The sequence below is a fragment of the Ochotona princeps genome, chromosome 10 (genome assembly GCF_030435755.1).
Source record: "Ochotona princeps isolate mOchPri1 chromosome 10, mOchPri1.hap1, whole genome shotgun sequence".
Lineage (NCBI taxonomy): Eukaryota > Metazoa > Chordata > Mammalia > Lagomorpha > Ochotonidae > Ochotona > Ochotona princeps.
In genome coordinates, this window is record NC_080841.1 from 71,838,516 (window position 1) to 71,851,020 (window position 12,505).

The 12,505-nt window shown below is 47.8% G+C and overlaps 1 protein-coding gene across 1 annotated transcript in view; it reads left to right on the top strand.

Moving 5' to 3' along the window:
• Positions 1-12,505, top strand: part of C10H10orf67 (chromosome 10 C10orf67 homolog) — a 123,357-nt gene that overhangs the window by 14,387 nt on the left and 96,465 nt on the right. Inside the window, exons 3-4 of the mRNA XM_058668907.1 lie at positions 2,121-2,264; positions 3,101-3,175. Of these exons, the coding sequence (XP_058524890.1) occupies positions 2,121-2,264; positions 3,101-3,175 (219 nt within the window). The remainder of the gene's footprint in view (positions 1-2,120; positions 2,265-3,100; positions 3,176-12,505) is intronic.

The following is a 12,505-nucleotide window of genomic DNA, read 5'->3' on the forward strand; positions in this document are numbered from 1 at the left end:
CCTGCTCAGCCTGACCCAGCCCCTGCTGCTGTGGCTATCTGAGGAACAAACTAATAGATGGAAGGTTTCCCTCTCTTTCTCTCTCTCTTTTTTTTTTTATTCAATCTGTCACTTTTTCAAATAAATATATTTTAAAGCTTGGAGGCCAGAATTCAATCCTAATCTCCTGTGTGAATGGAGGAGGCTCAAGTGCTTAAGCCACCACCTGATGCCTCCCAGGGTGCGCATCAGCAGGAAGCTGGCATTGCCAACAGAGCCAGCGTCTGAATCCACACACTATGGCATCTGATGTGGGCGTCCCAAGTAGCATTTTAACAAACTGTTATTATGCCACATACCTGCGTAAGTTTGTATAATTTTAAAATTATACTTCTGTTGATCTTCAAGCTTACAAACCCTTTTTCCTGCCATCTTTATTACTTCAAATACTTCCAGTGAAGTTTTAGTTTCAGATAACTCAAGAGTTAAATCTAGAGTTTGTTTTCTTTATCATGGTTTCTATTTCTGTTTCTTTTTTTTTTTTGTCTCTGTTTATCCCAACCATATTTTTCTTCACTCCAGCATGCATAGTTATAACAGTTGCTTTAAAATCGTTTCTTGGGAATACCAACATTTTGGTAAAATTGGAATTGGTCTCAGTCATCGGTTTTCTTGAGAATGCATCGTAGTTTCCTTTTTTTGACTAACAGATAATTCAGATTATGTTGCAAATGTTATGGTCTGGTCTCTGATATGTTCCCCTGGAGACTGTCACTGTTTTTATTTTAATGCACAAACCATTTGATTTAGTTTCTTCACCTCCAGCTGGGCTGCTTGTAATCGACCCCAAGTGTATGTTCCCAGGGCATGTCAGATATTTGGTCTGAGTTCTGAGGTTGACTTTAGAGTTCCTCTTCTTGGTTCTTCTCCCTCTGGGACCTCTAACACAAATATTGTCACATAACTGCAAAAGAAGACCTTCCACATGATGTAAGAGTACTGACGGGGAATTCTTCCCAAGATGCCAACACATCTGGTATCAAAGCCCACGCTGAATGCGGTTAGATCCCATTTGCAGAATTCGCAAGGGGAGCGTTGCTGGTTAGACCCATGACTCTCTGTAGTTGGATCAGATCAGGGATAATAAAAAAGCACACTGGCAGAGGTTAAGATGCCCACATCCGCTCTCACCAGGCCTGGCCTTGAGTCCTGGCTCCGCTTTTGGTCCAGCTTCCTGCTCATGCTCAGGCTGGGAGCTCAAGTTCCAGGCTTCTGGTTCTGGCCTGGCCCCTGCTGGAGATGTTGTGGGCATTTGGGAAATGTACTAGCGGATGGAAGATTCTCTCTCTCTGTCTCCCTTTCTCTTTTGTCTTTCAAGTACATACAAACAAATGAAGAATAGGTTATTTTTCTAAAAAAATAAATACACAGGCAACAGATCCCTGCCTGTATTTTCTGATCTGAAATCCACATCTTCAAGTGAATCCTCACCTAGTCTTTGTGGTATGATAAAAGATTCCTACTTTTCAGTGCAGAAATCTCATTTCTTTTTTTTTTTTTTAAAGATTTTATTATTATTGGAAAGCCGGATATACAGAGAGGAGGAGAGACAGAGAGGAAGATCTTCCGTCCGATGTTTCACTCCCCAAGTGAGCCGCAACGGGCTGGTGCGCGCCAATCCGATGCCGGGAACCAGGAACCTCTTCCGGGTCTCCCACGTGGGTGCGGGGTCCCAATGCATTGGTCCGTCCTCGACTGCTTTCCCAGGCCACAAGCAGGGAGCTGGATGGGAAGTGGAGCTGCCGGGATTAGAACCGGCGCCCATATGGGATCCCGGGGCTTTCAAGGCGAGGACTTTAGCCGCTAGGCCATGCCGCCGGGCCCAGAAATCTCATTTCTATATGGAAGCAAAACACTGCGAACTTTGTCTTCCTCTATTAGCACATCTTAGCGTGGCAGATTAACTGTCATTTGGAATGCTCAGCTACCATTAGAACAGAATGACTAGAATTCCCCAGTGTGCGCAGTATCTGAAAGATAATCAGAAGAGGCAGGGCAGGCCCGCGGTCAGGCACCCAGATTCTTTGCACAGAACCACAACTACTCCCTGTCTCCAATGATGTGTATTTTCTGATTTTTAGATGGTCGAATCCATCCAGCTGGATTTTGGGTTCCTCAAACAGCTGCTGCAGTTGAAGTTTGAGGACCAGCTAAAGGAGCAGTCTTTAAATCTCTTCAGCGTTCTCTACGATCGGATCCTGGAAATCGAAAAGCACCACCAACAGGTAGGTATCCGCCTTGTCCTGTGTCCTTGGTGAGCGGACCTCGTGCGTGGATGCGTAGGACTGCCGCTCGGAATGCAGCAGGGTGACCTACCGTTGGTTAACGCATGCCTCCCTCGCGGTCACTAAAACATGGTGTGTCCTTAAACGCTGACCTCGTGGTGTAGATGTGCTTCTTCCTTCTGTTGCACAGATGCGCATGGTCCCCATGTAAGTGCCACAGAGTTCCATTTCCAGCCCAGGCGACCCACGCTTCTGGCTGTGCCGGAGCTGAAGACACACCAGCAGCCGCTTCAAGGCAGTCCCTGACGATCTTTAAGTACTGCCTGGCCTGTTTGTGGTTTCAGCTTGATCCTGGAAGCAAAACTGCTCTCAGATTCAAGGGAATTTATATATATATATATACTGTCTTTCATCAGTATCCCCTGTAGATCTCATAAATTTTACTGGGTTAGGGATTCTTGCTTAGGGGTTGTACACACCATAGAATTCTTCCAAGTGTATCCCATGGCAGACCTGCAAGGCCCAGAAGAAGAGGAGGCTTCCCAAACAGATATCACTGCTGTTTGGAAGGCTGCCCTGGGAGGTCCCCAGAAGACTTGGCACAGATGTGTCCCAGAAGTGTTTCCATGAGCTGCGCAGACGTGGCTACGCTGTCTCCTGGGATGCGGATCCGCACAGAGTTCGAAGGAGTTGGCTGTAACCGCCAGGAGGGAGAAACGATGATAACCTGAGCTCATCTCAATTGGGGTGGCGGTATTTCCACCAGACATCCCTGCCCAGGGCAAGGTGTGGGTAGTGTGGCCGCAGGACTAACTGTCCGCCTTTGTGGCTTGCAGAATGAGGAGAACCTGAGAAAATGCTTCCGCCAGCAGCTGGCCGATGCCATCGCCGTCATCAGGGGCTCCTACAAGGTATGGTGAAGCTCGCTGCCTCTGTGTCCTCCACTCTGAATGTGCGCTGCCTCACACTCCAGGCCCGCTCTGAGGGGTTAGGCCCAGGGCTTGCACATGCCCTCTCCTTAAGAAGCTCAAGGTGCCCCTAAGCCCCATCTGGTATGGCAGGTCCCTGGGCAGGGGCCAGAGTGAGCCTGGTTAGAACAGCTGCACAGTCTCATCGTGCCCCGGACGGGGGGAGGGTGGGGGTGGCGAGGGGGTGCACGGTGTCCGTTGGACTCCCCTGGAGGGTCTCTGACTCTGTGGAGGAAATTTTCTCTCTGTCACATGGCAAGCTTTATAAATCCATCGGTACAGGAGGACTCTTGCACATGTCCACTCCTTCCAGTTTAGTGTAAGTCCATCACTAAACACTTTACAGCTGGTGGCGTGCTGAGTCTGTTGTTCCGCACCTAGCATAGGTGCACCTGCTCTAGGAGCAAGCCAACCCCCCCCTCCCGCTGAGCTTGGCGGGGTGGGGTGGGGGGGCTTGATTCTCTAGCAGCATTCCAGTGCAGTTCAACCTGGTGGCTAAGAGCAAACGCAGCATCTGCCTGAAGCGGGGATTCTGGAATCCCAGTGCCTGTGTTCAAGTCTTGGTCCCGTCACTCCCCTGGTGGGTACCTCCAAGCCAAGTACTGACTCCCTCTTCCTCACTTCCGCTAGGGCTCACAGCATCCCTGCCTCACAGACACATCCTAATATCCTGACCCTTGATAGTGCCAGCAGTGCGCTGAGCAGACAGAGGTCTTCACAGGTGCACGAACTCCTGGGCGCCTGCCTCTTACTGCCTCATCTTAAGCCTTTGCATTTGTGACCATCTTTCTGCTGGCTGCGGGTCTCAGAACTGAGAAAATATTGCTTGAGACACCTGCTATCACTCTCGATATGGACTCTGTCCAGTCATGGTGAATTTTGCCATTTTGGGAACCACCAGGGGTCAGCAGTCAGCAATCTCATATGGCTTAACCCCCATAGACATAGTTTGGGAAATACGTCGCTGCTATAACGATCCAAAGGCAGCAGTACACTGCAGAAAAATATGAGGCTGAGCTAACTTTAACGAAGATGAATTCTGACCAAGGACTGTGGAGGGAAGGCCCATGGGCTTGAGCCAGTTGGACCCCAGCATTACAGAGCTAGGCAGCGGCAAGAACTGCTGGTTGGTCCTGGGAGAGCCGTGACCTTACGTGCCTGCTGTCAGACTGCCACGTCACAGTTCCACAGGCACAGGGATAAGAGCATTCACCAGAATTTATGGGCACATGTGAGAAGAACTCTTGTTTCGGTGGGAGTCTTTGGGAAGACAAGGTGACGTTTGTGCTGGTATTTTTTTTTCCTCTAATTTTACATTAGTTTTAAAACAAAATTTTTTTTCCTTTAAAGATGTATTTATTTGAGTTACATTGAGAGAGAGCCAGGAGCCAGAAGCTTCTTCCAGGTCTCCCATGTGGGTCCCAAGGTCCTGGGCCATCCTCTGCTGCTTTTCCCAGGCCATTAGCCGAGTGAGAAATGAAGCAGCCGGGACATGAACCGGTGCCCTATAGGGTGCTGGTATAGCAGGCAGTAGCAATATGAGCCCTTGTGCTGAGTTTTAAAGCTACGACTCAGTGGGTGGAAAGAAGAAATTAGAGCAGGATTTCAGGCAGAACCTAGAAGAATATGCATAGATTTGGTAGCAAATGATGAAATTCTAATTTAGGTTGACAGTAGCAAAAAAGGGAACTTATTAGGGTGTATAATGGGCACATATCAAATGACTTCAGGATAAGCTGGTTCTAGATTTTGTGATCCTAGCATCAAGCAATTGTTCACGCCCTGCTCCTTTTCCAGCTCTCTGCTTGTGGCCTGGGAAAGCAGTAGAGGACGGCCCAAAGCCTTGGGACCCTGTATATGTATGGGAAACCATGAAGAAGTTCCTGGCTCCTGGCTTCGGATAGGCTCAGCTCTGGCCATTGTGACCACTTGGGGAATGAACCGGTGGATGGAAGAACTTTCTGTCTCTCTTTCTCACTGTAAATCCACCTTTCCAATAAAAATAAATAATTTAAAAAAAAATAAATAGTACCAATGAAGACCATTTTGAAGCTATTAGAGAAGTACTGTTATGGAAAGCGCAACCACGTGATGGAACCATTAGGGAGGTGTGATGCTGGCATTGTGATGTTATCAGATAAGGGCTGTGCCTTCAAATGTGTCAGCATCAATAGGATTCCAATAGGACACCCTCAGAAACACCTGTTCCCCCATGTCCCCTGGAGGACTGGCATGTGGCCGGCCATAATCATGGCTGTTTCAACACTTTTGCTGTTGAAAAGTGATTGAGTTTGGAAACTGTGAGTTAGGCCTTCCCTTCTCCTTTTCTGCATAAACAAATGTCAGCCTGTGTTTGATGTTTCAAAATCTCCACCAGCTTCCACTGCTGAGGGGTGTCAGCTGTCGTCCATGACGGTGTCATTCAGTTTGGGATTCTGTGGGAACATGTTGAGATTTTGAGGCCAAAAATGCGGGTTTTTTGTTTTTTTTCTTGTAAAGGTTTGTCTAATTAAAAAAAAAAATTATGTAAGAGGGATCTCAGCCAGCTTTTCCTGTCCTGGCCCTTCAGTTTTTTTTTTTTTTTTTAAATTTACTGTGATTAGTTTGCTAATTGTTTTCCGTGATGATGTTTTGTAGGGATAAGGGTTCCCTCCCCGCTTCTCTTCCTCCCTCAGTTTCCTTCCCTCCATTCTCCCCACCCCATATCATCACAGTGTAAGTGTAGTCCTTTATCAACACTTACAAGCTTAGTGTTCTGCTATCTAATCATGGCATTGTAGGTATAGGCAAAGGTAGAAAAATTCAGCATCACATTGTTAAGGTATAATGAACTCACCGGTGGTCCTACTTTCATTTGGGCATAAAGACGTGTACTGCAACTTGTCTTCACTTCTCAGTGTGCCAGCCTCCATTATATAGTTCATCCCTGACAACATATGTATATACTTGCTCACAATCTATCTATCTATTTTGCATTTTGTTAAGTTTCAGTCATGATCGAACACAAGAGAGTTGACGACACAACCGAAGCCTGGCGTTTGCCTCTCTTCTGCCCTCTGCAGGACTGTTAGTATTACAGCTCCTTTTAAAAAAGAGCTTTGGGCCAATATGTAACTTAAAACTCTTGCTTTTTTTTTTTTTTCCTTAAAGATTTACTTTCTTTTTATTGGAAAGGCAGATTTATAGAGAGAGGGAGAGACATAGAAAGCCATCTGCTGGTTCACTCCCCAAGTGGCTGTAATGGCCGGAGCTGAGCCAATCCAAAGCCAGGAGCCAGGAGCTTCACCTGGGTCTTCCACATGGGTGCAGGGCCCAAGGCTTTGGGCCATCCTTGACTGCTTTCCCAGGCCACAAGCAGGGAGCTGGATGGGAAGTGGAGCAGCCAGGACATGATCTGGTGCCCATGTGGAATTCTGGGGCATGCAAGGCAAAAATTTAGCTATTGAGCTACTGCATCAGGCTCTCTAGCTAGGTGTTGAGTGTTATCTTAGTACCCAACTTACAGGTAGGAGGAAATGCTTTCTGAAAAATTATATACTTGTTTTGATAGCTGGATCATACATTAGATCAATTTTCAGTTGTCTCAGCACTGTCCATACTGACTCCGTAGTGGTTGTACTAGCCTGCACTCCCACCAGCACTGAAGGAGGGTACCTTTCTCCCCACATCCAGGCCAGTAGGTGTTATTGTAAAGTTCTGAATGCAGGCCTATCCCACTGGAGTTAGGTAGAACCTCAAGGTGGTTTCCATTTGTATCTCCCTGATGGCTAGGGAGCCTGAACATGTTTTCTTGTGTCTATTAGCCATCTGAATTTGTGCTTTTGAAAAATGTCTGCTCATTTCCTTCACCCATTTCTTCACAGGGTTGTTTGTTTTGCTCTCATTGAGTTTCTGAAGCTCTTTGCAAATCCTGGATGTTAGTCGCCTATCTGCTGTGTAGTGTGCAAAGATTTTCTCCCATTCTGCTGGCTGCTGCTTCGCTTTGTTGATCTTTTCCTTTGCTGTACAGAAGCTTTTTAGTTTGATGTAGTCTCATTTGTTTATTTTAGCTTTGACTGCCTGTGCTTTTGGTAACTTCTCTAAGAAGTCTTTACCAATGCCTATTTCTTGAAGAGTGCTTCCTATATTTTCCTCTAATTGTTTGATGGAGTCTGGGTGAAAATTTAGGTCCTTGATCCATTTAGAGCTTATTTTTGTTTAGGGTGATAAGGGGGTGGGGGCCTTGCCTGTTACCTCTGCAGGCTGCTGTCTCATTGTCCCAACAAACCAACCCTTTTCCACTGGACTATTTTCAGATCTCTTGTGGAAGATTAGTTGGCTATACATATGTGGGCTCCCTTTTTGTGTTTCTGTTCTGTTCCACTGATCATTTTTTGTACCGGTGCCAGACTGTTTTGATGGCCACTGCTCTGTAGTATGTGATTCCTCCAGCTTGACTTTTATTTTTCAGGATAGCTTTGGCTATTCATGGCCTCCTGTGTTTCCAGATGAACTTTTTTTTTTCTAAAGATTTATTTTTATTACAAAGTCAGATATACAGAGAGGAGGAGAGACAGAGAGGAAGATCTTCCGTCTGATGATTCACTCCCCAAGTGAGCCGCAACGGGCCGGTGCACGCTGATCCGATGCCGGGAACCAGGAACCTCTTCCGGGTCTCCCACGCGGGTGCAGGGTCCCAATGCCTTGGGCCGTCCTCGACTGCTTTCCCAGGCCACAAGCAGGGAGCTGGATGGGAAGTGGAGCTGCCAGGATTAGAACCGGTGCCCATATGGGATCCCGGGGTGTTCAAGGGGAGGACTTTAGCTGCTAGGCCACGCCGCTGGGCCCAAAGATGAACTTTTGTATCATCTTTTCTATTTCTGAGAAGAAGTTGTTGGGATTCTGATTGGGGTCACATTGAATTTGTAAATGACTTTTGGTGATGTGGACGTTTTGATGATGTTGATCCTGCTGACCCGGGAACATGGTACAATTCTTCATCTGTTGATGTATTCCTCTATTTCTTTTTTTAATTTTATAAAGTTTTCATCATAGATATCTTCCACTTCCATTGGTTAGGCTTATTCTAAGGTATTAAGGTTCTTGTTATTTTAAAGAGGACTGTACTTACAAGTTCTTTCTCAGACATGGAGTTATTTGTATATACTAAGGCCATTGATTTATGTTCATTTTTGTTTCCTGCTACCCTGCCAATCTCTCTTATGAGTTCCAGTGGTCTCTTTGTTGAGTGTTTTGGTCCTCCTAAGTACAGGATTATGTTGTCTACAAACAGGGATGATTTTAGTTCCTCATTTTTTCTATTTGAGTTTCTTCGATTTCTTTTTCTTTTCAAGTAGCTCTAGTGAGGACTTTCAGTAGTATGTTGAATATTTGTGGTGAAAGTGGACATCCTTGTGCAAAAAAATAAAAAGAATGAGCAGCTATGTTGGCATACTTGTTTAGTTAACATGAACTTGGTATTAGCGAGTCCCAGGATGCCCGCCAGCTACTGGCTGCCATTCTCCCAGCAGTGGGACACTTGTCTAGGTGCAAGTGTTGCTAGGGAAACTTTACATTGTACCCAGCCAGTTTTGGGGCTTTGGAAATGTGTCAGGGAAAATTCAATTAAGAGAAAAAAAGCCACTCTGGCTTTTTCAGACATGTGGAGATTTCATAAAGGGATCTGGGCACCTGAAAATTCCCAGAAAAACAGAATGGAGGGATATAAACAAACAAACAGGAATACTGTCACTGGCTCTCAAACTGTGGAAAACTTTCACGTTCTTGAAACCGATTCCTCTTCCATCGATCCGTAGTGTTTCTCCTATAATCAGAAGTTGTATTGTGAGGTTATCTATGCTATTTTGTGGTTCTATATTGCATTTCTTTATGTCAAAAACAATGCGATGATTGTAATTTTTTTAGATGATTTACTTATTTGAGAGGCAGAGTAAGCTGCTATATACTGGCTCACTTTGCAAATACCCTCATCCCTGGAGGGGGCTTGTCTGTGCCAGGCCGAAGCCAGGAGCCAGATCCTCCTCCGGGGTGTCCCACATAGAGGCAGGTGTCCAGTTTCAGAGCTGTTGTAGACTCACTTCCAGGGGCTACACCGGCACGGGGGTCAGGAATCCAAGGCAGGTGTCCCACCCAGGGGCTCCCATGTGGCACACGAGTCACTTAAGTACCAGGCCCACTGCCTGGTCCCCAGAATTCATTTTCATACCTAGTAACGTCTTTCTCAAAATGACCTTCCATTTTTAAATGCTTCCAGATAAGCTTCAAAATAGTTGGGTTCCATTATTCTGTATGTTTTGCTCTGATGAATTTGGGAAGAACTCACAGCCTCTGTAACACTCAAGCTTGCCTAACCAAGAGACTCTATAACCTGCTTCTTAATTCATGTATGTCTTCTGCATTTCAATGACTTTTAAAAAAAATGTCTAAATTAATTTTTGTTGGAGAGTCAGATATACAGGAAGAAGGAAAGACAGAGAGGAAGGTCTTCTGTCTGTTGGTTCACCCTAAGTGGCTGCAATGGCCAGAGCTGAGTTGATCCAAAGCCAGGAGCCAAGAGCTTCTTCCGGGTCTCCCATGCGGGTGCAGGGTCCCAAGGCTTTGGGCCATCCTCCACTGCTTTCCCAGGGCACAGGCAGGGAGCTGGATGAGTCAGGATTAGAACCGGTGCCCACCTGGGATCCTGGCGCATACAAAGTGAGGACTTTAGCCTGTAGGCTACCATGCCGGGCCCATTTCAATGATGTTTTATAGTTTTCATAATATAGGCTGTGCACATTTTTCCCCATTTAACTCGGTTTTCCCTGCATATCACGTTTTGTTTTTGTAAGGTCAGGTTTGAGTCGGGTCAGAACCTGACAGCTGCTGCTGGGCTCTCCAGCTAGATCTCCCATATGGGTGATAATCACTTAGCTTCTTGGGTGGCCACTTGTTACCCTCTAAATGCGCAGGGTCAGAAGTCAAGCTGGGATGGATTGACCTCTGGAGGTGGCCCTGGTGGCCCCAGAACCCCCGTCGTCTTACCCAGTTTCTCCAAGTGAGTACACAGAACCGCCCTCCAACCAGTGGGGGTGCAGCAAAGGTATTGGAGTGGGCACGAGTGCTCCCCTGGTTTTGAGACACCCAGCACCACTCTTGTCTTGCCAGAGTCTCCTCTCTCTCTCTCTCTCTCTCTCTCTCTCTCTCTCTCTCTCTCTCCCTCCCTCCCTCCCTTCGTGGGCTTGGTGAAAGCAGTTCACCACGCTGGTGAGCCCCCACGAGGCATAAAGCAGAGAGCAGCTGGGAACAGAAGCCCCCAGCCCACGGGAAGCTGTGCATGGACGCATGGGAGCCGGCGAGATGGTGACTGTCGGGGAAGACGGGAGGGAGGTGGGGACGTGGCATGTGTGGCCTCAGGGAGGCATCAGGTACAAGGCACCATCAGGGAGCTTGCCGCCACGGCTACACGGGCAGCAGTTCTGGGGAGCAGGTAATGGCGGCAGAACAGAGTGCACAGGGATTTGCGTTCTGTCCCGGGGCCGTGAGAGGAGGATTCTTGCGGAGTCCTAAGCAAGTTCTCGCGTCTTGCTCAGACAGCCAGGTTCTGAAAGGGAAATAGCATCGGGGTCTCTGCGAGGCTTGAGGAAGTAACATCCCTCTTCCCAAAGAGCTCCAGGACCAGGTGAAGAAAGCAAGCCAGGGATGCATCCCGGGGAGACTGTGGAACAGGTGCGAAGCCACCTGATCATAGATTGCCATGGATTTATGGTGGACTTGGTTGGCAACGGTTGGGACAGGTTTCCTCCGCCGGGACGGGCCCTCCGCCATGCCCTCCCAGTCCCTCCGGAGGAGCAGGCAGAGAGGTTAAAATGTCATCTTTTCCTCATATAATGGGTAGCTGGGTGTCACACTAAAGGGCATCGCTCTGTGTACAGGAAGAAACAGCACTTCGTAGCGTCCTCTTCTACTCTGAATACACTGAACTTCAGTGTGGGGTCTTCGGTCTGAGCCCCCACAAGGAAGGGCAGAGCTCTACCCTAGCCCGCCCCCACTGTGTCCCTAAAGAACAGCATTTTGGTTAGCAAGAGTGTGTTACTTCGATCCAGTGCCAAGGGCACTGTGATGGGTCATCACTGGGCAGCTGGCTAGCTGGTGAAGCGTGATTCTGGGCAAGTGGCAAGGAGGGGTTCCAGAAAGCAATGGCCATCGAATCAGTGTACCCGGTGAGATGGGCTGGCATTTGCCTGCAGTGAGAGGCTCTGTCCAAAGGGAGAAAAAAGGTCAATTTGTGCACTTGCATTCTTTCTCTCTCTCTGCCTGTCTTCCGGAGCCGGGACATGTGTCTCTTCCTCCTGCGGACACCAGGTTCTGGCCTCTGGATTCCTGGATGTGGGCCAGCAGCCCTCATGCTCTCAGGCCTTTGGTCTGGGACTGAGCGAGCAGGCTCTCCAGCTTGCAGGCCAGCCACATTTCTTAGGCGTCGCCGTCTCCCAGCACGATCCCCATGAGCCAGCTCCCAAGGCGGCTCTGTCTCCTGTCCGCAGCTACATTCGCATCCACGTCCAACCCGTACCTACAATTCAGTCTGTATCCGCAACGAGATCCACATCCAAGTTCACGGCCTATGACTACACCTGTATCCACAGCTGAACCCACCCCCTCCCCCACATCTCCTTCTTCCCTATTGGCTCGGGCTGGGAGGGGACCCAGACTAACAGGGTCACTTTATATTTACAAAGGAGAGTTGATTTTCCCAGTCTGTTTCTCATCCCAAGCCATGGCCGGTGTGTTGTCTAATATGATCTAACATGAGGCTTGTGACGCAAGGACCAATGACATCATACATCACTTTAATAATCCAAAGCCATGATCCCAGTGTGAGGGTAAGCCCGGTGTGAGGGTGCTGTGGGTTAAGTTACTCTCCTGGACACTCCCATCCCATACGTCAGAGTGCCTAGCACTGAGTACTACTTGTGCGTCCCACATGGCTGGCTGCTGACCCTCATTCTGGGAGCCAGCAGTGATGGCTCAGGTACCGAAGTCCCTGCTACCCACATGGGAGACTGGGATTCAATGAGGTCCTGGCTCCTGGCTGTGGCCTGCCCTGGGCACAGCTATTATGGGGAGGGACTCAGGGTTGAAACAGCAGATGGAAGCAACTTTTTCTCTCTCTGCTTTCAAACAAATAAACTTTAAAAAAGGAAGACATAAGAAGAAGCCAGTGACATAACCGTGCCCCAGATTTGATTATAAATCCTGATTGACCACTTAAAAAGAAGAACAACTATGCTGGTAAAC